The 12,081-nt window shown below is 44.0% G+C and overlaps 1 protein-coding gene across 6 annotated transcripts in view; it reads left to right on the forward strand.

Moving 5' to 3' along the window:
* The window catches only part of LOC140404080 (uncharacterized), a 58,453-nt gene that overhangs the window by 22,926 nt on the left and 23,446 nt on the right, over positions 1-12,081 (forward strand). For 4 of the 6 annotated variants that reach the window (XM_072492461.1, XM_072492463.1, XM_072492464.1 and 1 more), the window contains 16 exons: positions 2,143-2,199; positions 3,994-4,029; positions 4,177-4,212; positions 4,303-4,359; positions 6,172-6,207; positions 6,355-6,390; positions 6,481-6,537; positions 7,847-7,882; positions 8,030-8,065; positions 8,156-8,212; positions 9,534-9,569; positions 9,717-9,752; positions 9,843-9,899; positions 11,217-11,252; positions 11,400-11,435; positions 11,526-11,582. In XM_072492461.1, the coding sequence (XP_072348562.1) occupies positions 2,143-2,199; positions 3,994-4,029; positions 4,177-4,212; positions 4,303-4,359; positions 6,172-6,207; positions 6,355-6,390; positions 6,481-6,537; positions 7,847-7,882; positions 8,030-8,065; positions 8,156-8,212; positions 9,534-9,569; positions 9,717-9,752; positions 9,843-9,899; positions 11,217-11,252; positions 11,400-11,435; positions 11,526-11,582 (702 nt within the window). The remainder of the gene's footprint in view (positions 1-2,142; positions 2,200-3,993; positions 4,030-4,176; positions 4,213-4,302; positions 4,360-6,171; positions 6,208-6,354; positions 6,391-6,480; positions 6,538-7,846; positions 7,883-8,029; positions 8,066-8,155; positions 8,213-9,533; positions 9,570-9,716; positions 9,753-9,842; positions 9,900-11,216; positions 11,253-11,399; positions 11,436-11,525; positions 11,583-12,081) is intronic. The other 2 variants (XM_072492465.1, XM_072492466.1) reach the window with 2 other exon arrangements.

The following is a 12,081-nucleotide window of genomic DNA, read 5'->3' on the forward strand; positions in this document are numbered from 1 at the left end:
GCAACCCAACCACCACCTTCAATGTTCGCTCCCTCCACCACCGACGCACAGCAGCAGCCGTGTGTACCGTCTATAAGATGCACTGTAGCGACTCGGCAAGGCTCCTTCAACAGCACCTCTCAAACCTCTGAACGTTCCCATCTAGAAGGGCGAGGGCAGCAGACACAATAGAACCATCCCCTGGAGCTACCCACCGAGACCCACATCATCTTAACTTGGAAATATATCACCGGTTGTTCACTGTTAAAACTCTGGAAGTCCCTCTCTAACAGCATGGTGTGTGTACCTACACCTCAGGACTGCAGCGGTTCAAGAAGGCAGCTCACCATCACCTTCTTGGGGCATTCAGGGATGGGCAGTAGTTCTTGGCACTAGTTCATTAGTTCATGCCAGCTCTAATCCAATATTGGGCAATTGACATGACAACATTTGTACTGTTTACACTGAGCTACGTTGGTGGGACCGGGTGAGAGAAGGTGGTGGGAGAGGATGAAAGCAGACAGGATAATCATTGAGCAGATCAGATGACAAGATGTTTTAAAGGAGTGAAGATAGCAGGAGGGAGGGGGACCGAGGGATCTGAGAACTGGCAGAGCTTTGAGCAGCTGGGTAGTTCTGATGACCATCTGTAATGGTGAACCCTACGCAATGACCCTAACCGTCACCCTAACCCTACGCAATGACCCTAACCCTGGGCAATGACCCTAACCCTACGCAATGACCCTAACTCTCACCCTAACCCTGGGCAATGACCCTAACCCTCACCCTAACCCTCACCGTAACCCTGGGCAATGACCCAAACCCTCACCCTAACCCTGGGCAATGACCCTAACCCTCACCCTGGGCAATGACCCAAACCCTCACCCTAACCCTGGGCAATGACCCTAACCCTCACCCTAACCCTGGGCAATGACCCTAACCCTCACCCTAACCCTACGCAATGACCCTAACCCTCACCCAAACCCTGGGCAATGACCCCAACCCTCATCCTAACCCTGGGCAATGACCCTAACCCTCACCGTAACCCTGGGCAATGACCCTAACCCTCACCTCAACCCTCACCCTAACCCTGCTCAGTGCCCCCAACGCTAACTCTAACCCTGGAGAATTACCCCACTGCTAATCCTAATCCAGCTCAAATACCCCAATGGCCTTACTGGTACCTCAATAATAATGAGCGGGTCATTGAATATTTTCTGTATAACATTACATCCAGGATTATTTACATTTTGGAATTTTTAGAGAGCAGAAGCCAGTCTAATGTGCAAGGTACAAACTTCAATATCGTTTGTGTCTGCGATTGATTGTTTGTTTCAGACCTAAGCAGCCATTTATTAAAGTAACATGTTAGACAATTGAACAAAAATATTACCCAGCATACAAACAGTCCTGAAATTCCAAACAACTGATTTCTGATTGTAATGTGTTGGCGGTGATGATATCAAAGATGCAATGGATCAATATTTGAACGGATGTTGGTGTAACTATTATTAGCACTCTCACAGCGTGAACAGTGTATGTTCGGTTAGGGATATCTGCCAGGCCTAATGTGCTGCTGACATTATGTTTGAACCGAGCTTCATTAGAAGATCAGAGTCACTCAGTGGCTTAAGGTTTGTCTTTTATTATTTTAATAATGTATCAGATTACATTGATGGATGGTTCCAGGAAGTTGTATAGCTGCTAATGAGGCCTCTGAAGAATCAGTCCATTAGAGCCCAAGGTGAGGTTTAACTTATTGAAGGCAGAGGGACAGAGAGTGGGGTAAATACAATCTCACACCCAGGCAAGAATTTGTCAGCTCGACCAGTCTTTGTGTAGTTCGAGGAAACTCCATTGAGTTCCGATTGGCGGAGGGTAGCAGGGCCACCAGCCGGGAATGTGGCAGCGGCAGGGGTCAGATTCACTCTGACCCTGGAGACATTGGCATACAACCCCCAGTTTCCTGGGAAATGACCCTAATCCAACCCTGAGCTGGGTCTCCGAGCGAGGGTGTGTAGCTCATGGTGAGGTATCGATTCAGTGGGTGCTGCAATGTGTGAGTGTGAGGTAGAACACAACATGTGACAGGGACACACTTTAAACTGTGAACATTTCACACTCATTTTCCATTTTCAAATCAAAAACCCGTTTTCATTTCAGATTCTGATGAAGTTGCCAACAGGAAAAGCAAAGTGATTGGTTCCAGAGAAGCTGATGGTTTGTAGATCTCTCTGTGTGGGGGGATTATTGACTGTGTAATTATATGGGTGACGTTGTTGATAGGATGAGATGGGGATGGATGGGAGGAAGCTCATATTGGGCATAAATCATTAAAACTAGTGAGACAGGGCAGCACGATGGCGCAGGGGTTAGCACTAGGGCAGCACGATGGCGCAGGGGTTAGCACTAGGGCAGCACAATGGCGCAGGGGTTAGCACTAGGGCAGCACGATGGCGCAGGGGTTAGCACTAGGGCAGCACGATGGTGCAGGGGTTAGCACTAGGGCAGCATGATGGCGCAGGGGTTAGCACTAGGGGCAGCACGATGGCGCAGGGGTTAGCACTGCTGCCTCACGGCGCCGAGGTCCCAGGTCCGATCCGGCCCCGGGTCACTGTCCGTGTGGAGTTTGCACATTCTCCCCGTGTCTGCGTGGGTCTCGCCCCCACAACCCAAAGATATGTAGGGTAGGTGGATTGGCCACGCTGAATTGCCCCTTAATTGGAAAAGAAAATATTTGGATACTCTAAACTTTTTTTTTAAATAGTGAGACAGATTCCAGAGGTCAAAAAAAGCAAATAAATCATTGGGACTCATTTCCAAGGAGACAGAATTGAAATGCAGAGCGGTTCTGCTGAAGGTGTCTGGAACCTTGATTAGTCCACATTATAATGTCGGGGCACAGTTCCTGTCTCCTTGTTACAGAAAACTGAAAAGATTGAAAGAACTGGAGCGACTGAACAGGTTAGGGGTCTGTTCCATAGAGAATACAAAGCTGAGGGTGTGACGAGGAAACATGTTTACAAATTTTAATCCAGTTTGTCAGACTCACAGAGAGTAAATAATTTCCATTGACTGGGCGAAGAACACGAGGGCAATAAATATAAAAGTCACTGATCAATCCGATTGGGATTTCTGGAGGAAGATCTTTGGGAAAGGAATCAAAGGGAATGATGATAGGATGAGATGGAGACGGGTGTGAGGAAGCTCATGTTGGCCATTAACTCCAGCACAGGGCCATTGGGCCGAATGGTCTGTTTGTGTGCAGCAAATCCTCAGTAATTCAATATAAAATTCTATTTGGAGATGTTACCTGTCCAGGTGCTGTGTGTGTGGGTGTTTGCTGTGGGATTGGGATCATTGAAAACCATTGGGATATCGGAACAGATATCGAAAATTGTGGTGAATGTATCATACCAATAATCCACCATTGTATCTGTACCAGGCTTTGCCCTTGTATTTGTATCTGTGCTATGCTGTTGCCCTTGTGGGCTCCACCTATGGGCCATTGTATGGCATTATCCATAGGGGAACATGTTGGGGCCTGTATGGGCTCCGCCCATGGCTCCTCCCCTTGAAGGGAGGTATAAAGAGCAGTCGACCTGTAGGCGGTTCTCAGTATTGGATCAGTCGCAGGCAGGCACTGTTCTAAGTTGATTAAAGCCACGGTTTACCTCTACTCTCGTCTCGAGTGTATTGATGGTCGCATTAAAAATAAAAAATCCAAGATGGCGCCGGAGCGAGGCAACTTCTTGCAAGCAGTGCCCAGCATTCCCTCTGATTCGATCTTTTACTCTCATTCTATGCTTCTAAAACTTCATTCTAACTCTTTTAAACTCTCTAACAATGTTCATCACATTCTGTAGTCTCTCGTTCCTTCCCTATGTACGGTATGCATTGTCTGTATAGCATGCAAGAAACACTACTTTTCAGTACATACTAATAGATGTGACAATAATAAATCAAATCAAATCATGTGGTCTGGAATCTGAAATCCTGTTCCCTGTGTTTCAGATTCTGTGGAGAATGAGAGTGAGGCAGATACTAAAGGTATTTATCCCGATCTTCCAACAATATGTCACCGTTACAGATTTCAATATCAGTAAAACGGGACGGACAGTTTTAAACCATTCTGATAACTGGACACAGAGGCTTTGCTGTGATTGGTGAACTGAAATTCTCTTCTCTCTATTCTAGATTCTTTAGAAAAAGCCAGTCACTCGGAGACTCAAGGTATCGATATTTATATTTTAATATCTCTAAGCAAAACTACATTTCTAAATCGAATCGACGTTTCTAATCAAAACCCGGTTTTCATTTCAGATTCTGATGAAGTTGCCAATAGGAAAAGCAAAGTGATTGGTTCCAGAGAAGATGATGGTTTGTAGATCTCTCTGTGCGGGGGGATTATTGACGGCGCTAATATATGGGAGCTGGGTCCATGAGGATTAACTAACTCTGTATTGAAATGATGTCAAATAGACGTGGAGTTGGGGACAAGTAGCAGAATGGAGAGCGAGCTGGTTACAAAACAGCAAACACACAGTGGGGGTTAAAGGTAGTAACTCAGTCTGGGGGAAGGTGGGAAGTGATGTTCCACAGGGATCGGTGCTGGAATCACTGTCACTCATCATTCACCGAAACTATTTGGAATCGGGAATCAGAAATTTCAAAATGTGTGGATGCCACCAAACTGGGGTTTAGTTAATACTGCAGAGACATAGGGCAGCATGGTGGTTAGCACTGCTGCCTCACGGCACAAGGTCCCAGGTTCGATCCCGGCTCTGGGTCACCGTCCGTGTGGATTTTGCACGTTCTCCCCGTGTCTGCGTGGGTTTCACCCCCACAACCCAAAGATGTGCAGGGCAGGTGGATTGGCCACGCTAAATTGCCCCTTAATTGGAAAAGAAAATATTTGGATACTCTAAACTTTTTTTTTAAATAGTGAGACAGATTCCAGAGGTCAAAAAAAGCAAATAAATCATTGGGACTCATTTCCAAGGAGACAGAATTGAAATGCAGAGCGGTTCTGCTGAAGGTGTCTGGAACCTTGATTAGTCCACATTATAATGTCGGGGCACAGTTCCTGTCTCCTTGTTACAGAAAACTGAAAAGATTGAAAGAACTGGAGCGACTGAACAGGTTAGGGGTCTGTTCCATAGAGAATACAAAGCTGAGGGTGTGACGAGGAAACATGTTTACAAATTTTAATCCAGTTTGTCAGACTCACAGAGAGTAAATAATTTCCATTGACTGGGCGAAGAACACGAGGGCAATAAATATAAAAGTCACTGATCAATCCGATTGGGATTTCTGGAGGAAGATCTTTGGGAAAGGAATCAAAGGGAATGATGATAGGATGAGATGGAGACGGGTGTGAGGAAGCTCATGTTGGCCATTAACTCCAGCACAGGGCCATTGGGCCGAATGGTCTGTTTGTGTGCAGCAAATCCTCAGTAATTCAATATAAAATTCTATTTGGAGATGTTACCTGTCCAGGTGCTGTGTGTGTGGGTGTTTGCTGTGGGATTGGGATCATTGAAAACCATTGGGATATCGGAACAGATATCGAAAATTGTGGTGAATGTATCATACCAATAATCCACCATTGTATCTGTACCAGGCTTTGCCCTTGTATTTGTATCTGTGCTATGCTGTTGCCCTTGTGGGCTCCACCTATGGGCCATTGTATGGCATTATCCATAGGGGAACATGTTGGGGCCTGTATGGGCTCCGCCCATGGCTCCTCCCCTTGAAGGGAGGTATAAAGAGCAGTCGACCTGTAGGCGGTTCTCAGTATTGGATCAGTCGCAGGCAGGCACTGTTCTAAGTTGATTAAAGCCACGGTTTACCTCTACTCTCGTCTCGAGTGTATTGATGGTCGCATTAAAAATAAAAAATCCAAGATGGCGCCGGAGCGAGGCAACTTCTTGCAAGCAGTGCCCAGCATTCCCTCTGATTCGATCTTTTACTCTCATTCTATGCTTCTAAAACTTCATTCTAACTCTTTTAAACTCTCTAACAATGTTCATCACATTCTGTAGTCTCTCGTTCCTTCCCTATGTACGGTATGCATTGTCTGTATAGCATGCAAGAAACACTACTTTTCAGTACATACTAATAGATGTGACAATAATAAATCAAATCAAATCATGTGGTCTGGAATCTGAAATCCTGTTCCCTGTGTTTCAGATTCTGTGGAGAATGAGAGTGAGGCAGATACTAAAGGTATTTATCCCGATCTTCCAACAATATGTCACCGTTACAGATTTCAATATCAGTAAAACGGGACGGAAAGTTTTAAACCATTCTGATAACTGGACACAGAGGCTTTGCTGTGATTGGTGAACTGAAATTCTCTTCTCTCTATTCTAGATTCTTTAGAAAAAGCCAGTCACTCGGAGACTCAAGGTATCGATATTTATATTTTAATATCTCTAAGCAAAACTACATTTCTAAATCGAATCGACGTTTCTAATCAAAAACCGGTTTTCATTTCAGATTCTGATGAAGTTGCCAATAGGAAAAGCAAAGTGATTGGTTCCAGGGAAGATGATGGTTTGTAGATCTCTCTGTGTGGGGGGATTAATGACGGCGCTAATATATGGGAGCTGGGTCCATGAGGATTAACTAACTCTGTATTGAAATGATGTCAAATAGACGTGGAGTTGGGGACAAGTAGCAGAATGGAGAGCGAGCTGGTTACAAAACAGCAAACACACAGTGGGGGTTAAAGGTAGTAACTCCGTCTGGGGGAAGGTGGGAAGTGATCGGTGCTGGGATCACTGTCACTCATCATGCACCGAAACTATTTGGAATCGGGAATCAGAAATTTCAAAATGTGTGGATGTCACCAAACTGGGGTTTAGTTAATACTGAGCAGTCAGCAACAAACATTCAGATTCAGCATGTGATTGGTACAGAAATTTCAGTGTAATAAATGTGACGTGTTGGTGGGTTTTGGTGGGAAGGTTAAGGAGGCCACAGGCTCCTCGGAAAATCAGAGTATCAATGTGGTTTGGAGGATAGAGGGATCTGGGCAACAGATACACAAATCATTAAAATTAGTGAGACTGATTCCAGAGGTCAAAAACAGTAAATAAATCACTGGGATTCATTTCCAATGAGTCAGAATTGCAACGCAGAAGGTTTATGGTCTGGAACCTTGATTAGTCCACATTGTAACATCTGGACGCAGTTCCTGTCTCCATGTTACACAAAACAATTGAAAACTTGCAGTATAGATAAACAAGGACAATACTGGAACTGAGAAGGTTAGAATGGTCAGGAGAGACTGAAAAGGTTAGAGGTCTATTCTTAGAAGAAGGGAAAACTGAGGAAAACTGCTAGAGGAGTTTCCAAAAATAATTACTGTTTGATAGGGTATAAGGAGATAATTTCCCATTGGCAATGAGATCAAAACTGAGCGTGATAAATATAAGAGGAAAATACAATCGACACATTGACGGGGAAGTGGATGAACAAGAAATGGGAAATTAATAGATGTTGTTGATACAATGAGATGGAGAAGGGTGGGGGCAGGGGTTATGGGGAGAAGGCAGGAGAATGGGGATGAGAAAATATCAGCCATGATTGAATGGTGGTGCAGACTCGATGGGCCGAGTGGCCTAATTCAGCTCCTATTTCTTACGGTCTAACATCATGTTGGGCATAAACCCCAGCACAGGGCCAATGGGCCGAATGGCCTGTTTGTGTGCAGTAAATTCTCAGTAATTCAATATGAAATTCTGTGTGGAGATGTCACCTGTCCTGGTGCTGAGTGTGTGGGTGTTTGCAGTGGGATTGGGATCATTGGGATATCGGAACGTGTGGTCTGGAATCTGAAATCCTGTTCCCTGTGTTTCAGATTCTGTGGAGAATGAGAGTGGGGCGGATACTAAAGGTATTTATCCCGATCTTCCAACAATATGTCACCGTTACAGATTTCAATATCAGTAAAACGGGACGGAAAGTTTTAAACCATTCTGATAACTGGACCCAGAGGCTTTGCTGTGATTGGTGAACTGAAATTCTCTTCTCTCTATTCTAGATTCTTTAGAAAAAGCCAGTCACTCGGAGACTCAAGGTATCGATATTTATATTTTAATATCTCTAAGCAAAACTACATTTCTAAATCGAATCGAAGTTTCTAATCAAAAACCGGTTTTCATTTCAGATTCTGATGAAGTTGCCAATAGGAAAAGCAAAGTGATTGGTTCCAGAGAAGATGATGGTTTGTAGATCTCTCTGTGTGGGGGGATTAATGACGGCGCTAATATATGGGAGCTGAGTCCATGAGGATTAACTAACTCTGTATTGAAATGATGTCACATAGACGTGGAGTTGGGGACAAGTAGCAGAATGGAGAGCGAGCTGGTTACAAAACAGCAAACACACAGTGGGGGATAAAGGCAGTAACTCCGTCTGGGGGAAGGTGGGAAGTGATGTTCCACAGGGATCGGTGCTGGAATCATGTTTCTCATCATTCCCGGAAACTATTTGGAATCGGGAATCAGAAATTTCAAAATGTGTGGATGTCGCCAAACTGGGGTTTAGTTAATACTGAGGAGACAGCAACAAACATTCAGATTCAGCATGTGATTGGTACACAAATTTCAGTGTAATAAATGTGAGGTGTTGGTGGGCTTTGGTGGGAAGGTTAAGGAGGCCACAGACTCCTCGGAAAATCAGAGTCTCAATGTGGTTTGGAGGACAGGGATCTGGGCAACAGATACACAAATCATTAAAGCTAGTGAGAGCGATTCCAGAGGTCATAAACAGTAAATAAATCGCTGGGATTAATTTCCAATGAGTCAGAATTTAAACGCAGAAGGTTTATCGTCTGGAACCTTGATTAGTCCACATTGTAACATCTGGACGCAGTTCCTGTCTCCATGTTACACAAAACAATTGAAAACTTGCAGTATAGATAAACATGGACAATACTGGAACTGAGAAGGTTAGAATGATCAGGAGAGACTGAACATGTTAGAGGTCTATTCTTAGAAGAAGAGAAAACTGAGGAAAACTGCTAGAGGAGTTTCCAAAAATAATTACAGTTAGATAGGGTACAAGGAGATAATTTCCCATTGGCAATGAGATCAAAACTGAGCGTGATAAATATAAGAGGAAAATACAATCGACACATTGATGGGGAAGTGGATAAACAAGAAATGGGAAATTAATAGATGTTGTTGATACAATGAGATGGAGAAGGGTGGGGGCAGGGGTTATGGGGAGAAGGCAGGAGAATGGGGATGAGAAAATATCAGCCATGACTGAATGGTGGTGCAGACCCGATGGGCCGAGTGGCCTAATTCTGCTCCTATTTCTTACGGTCTAACATCATGTTGGGCATAAACCCCAGCACAGGGCCAATGGGCCGAATGGCCTGTTTGTGTTTTCAGTAAATCCTCAGTAATTCAATATGAAATTCTGTGTGCAGATGTCACCTGTCCAGGTGCGGAGTGTGTGGGTTTTTGCAGTGGGATTGGGATCATTGGGATATCGGAACGTGTGGTCTGGAATCTGAAATCCTGTTCCCTGTGTTTCAGATTCTGTGGAGAATGAGAGTGAGGCAGATACTAAAGGTATTTATCCCGATCTTCCAACAATGTGTCACCGTTACAGATTTCAATATCAGTAAAATGGGACGGACAGTTTTAAACCATTCTGATAACTGGACACAGAGGCTTTGCTGTGATTGGTGAACTGAAATTCTCTTCTCTCTATTCTAGATTCTTTAGAAAAAGCCAGTCACTCGGAGACTCAAGGTATCGATATTTATATTTTAATATCTCGAAGCAAAACTACATTTCTAAATCGAATCGAAGTTTCTAATCAAAAACCGGTTTTCATTTCAGATTCTGATGAAGTTGCCAATAGGAAAAGCAAAGTGATTGGTTCCAGGGAAGATGATGGTTTGTAGATCTCTCTGTGTGGGGGGATTAATGACGGCGCTAATATATGGGAGCTGGGTCCATGAGGATTAACTAACTCTGTATTGAAATGATGTCAAATAGACGTGGAGTCGGGGACAAGTGTCAGAATGGAGAGCGAGCTGGTTACAGAACAGCAAACACACAGTGGGGGATAAAGGCAGTAACTCAGTCTGGGGGAAGGTGGGAAGTGATGTTCCACAGGGATCGGTGCTGGGATCACTGTCACTCATCATTCACCGAAACTATTTGGAATCGGGAATCAGAAATTTCAAAATGTGTGGATGTCACCAAACTGGGGTTTAGTTAATACTGAGGAGACAGCAACAAACATTCGGATTCAGCATGTGATTGGTTCACAAATTTCAGTGTAATAAATGTGAGGTGATGGTGGGTTTTGGTGGGAAGGTTAAGGAGGCCACAGACTCCTCAGAAAATCAGAGTCTCAATGTGGTTTGGAGGACAGAGGGATCTGGGCAACAGATACACAAATCATTAAAACTAGTGAGACCGATTCCAGAGGTCAAAAACAGTAAATAATTCGCTGGGATTCATTTCCAATGAGTCAGAATTGAAACGCAGAAGGTTTATGGTCTGGAACCTTGATTAGTCCACATTGTAACATCTGGACACAGTTCCTGTCTCCATGTTACACAAAACAATTGAAAACTTGCAGTATAGATAAACAAGGACAATACTGGAACTGAGAAGGTTAGAATGATCAGGAGAGACTGAACAGGTTCGGACTCGATTCTCAAAAGAAGAGAAAACTGAGGGGGTGACTTGATAGAGGAGTTTCCAAAAATAATTACACTTTGATAAGGTACACGGAGATAATTGGAACGCATTGACCATGAGACCAAAACTGAGCGTGATAAATATAAGAGTTACTCATAAATCCACCAGGGATTTCTGGTGGAAACTCTTCATCCAGAGTGCGGTGAGATGTGGAACTCACTCCCACAGGGAGTGGTCGAGGAAAATACAATCGATACATTTACAGGGAAGATGGATAAACAAGAAATGGGAAAGGAATAGAAGGAGATGTCGATGGGCTGAGATGGAGACAGGTTGGAGGAAGGTCATGTTGGGCATAAACCCCAGCACAGGGTCATTGGGCCGAATGGTCTGTTTGTGTGCAGTAAATCCTCAGTAATTCAATATGAAATTCTGTGTGGAGATGTCACCTGTCCTGGTGCGGAGTGTGTGGGTGTTTGCAGTGGAATTGGGATCATTGAAAATCATTGGGATATCGGAACGTGTGGTCTGGAATCTGAAATCCTGTTCCCTGTGTTTCAGACTCTGTGGAGAATGAGAGTGAGGCGGATACTAAAGGTATTTATCCCGATCTTCCAACAATATGTCACCGTTACAGATTTCAATATCAGTAAAACGGGACGGAAAGTTTTAAACCATTCTGATAACTGGACACAGAGGCTTTGCTGTGATTGCTGAACTGAAATTCTCTTCTCTCTATTCTAGATTCTTTAGAAAAAGCCAGTCACTCGGAGACTCAAGGTATCGATATTTATATTTTAATATCTCTAAGCAAAACTACATTTCTAAATCGAATCGACGTTTCTAATCAAAAACCGGTTTTCATTTCAGGTTCTGATGAAGTTGCCAATAGGAAAAGCAAAGTGATTGGTTCCAGAGAAGATGATGGTTTGTAGATCTCTCTGTGTGGGGGGGATTAATGACGGCGCTAATATATGGGAGCTGGGCCCATGAGGATTAACTAACTCGGCATTGAAATGATGTCACATAGACGTGGAGTTGGGGACAAGTAGCAGAATGGAGAGCGAGCTGGTTACAAAACAGCAAACACACAGTGGGGGAATAAAGGCAGTAACTCAGTCTGGGGGAAGGTGGGAAGTGATGTTCCACAGGGATCGGTGCTGGAATCATGTTTCTCATCATTCCCGGAAACTATTTGGAATCGGGAATCAGAAATTTCAAAATGTGTGGATGTCACCAAACTGGGGTTTAGTTAATACTGAGGAGACAGCAACAAACATTCAGATTCAGCATGTGATTGGTACAGAAATTTCAGTGTAATAAATGAGAGGTGATGGTGGGTTTTGGTGGGAAGGTTAAGGAGGCCACAGGCTCCTCGGAAAATCAGAGTCTCAATGTGGTTTGGAGGACAGAGGGATCTGGGCAA

The sequence above is a fragment of the Scyliorhinus torazame genome, chromosome 29, assembly GCF_047496885.1.
Source record: "Scyliorhinus torazame isolate Kashiwa2021f chromosome 29, sScyTor2.1, whole genome shotgun sequence".
NCBI lineage: Eukaryota > Metazoa > Chordata > Chondrichthyes > Carcharhiniformes > Scyliorhinidae > Scyliorhinus > Scyliorhinus torazame.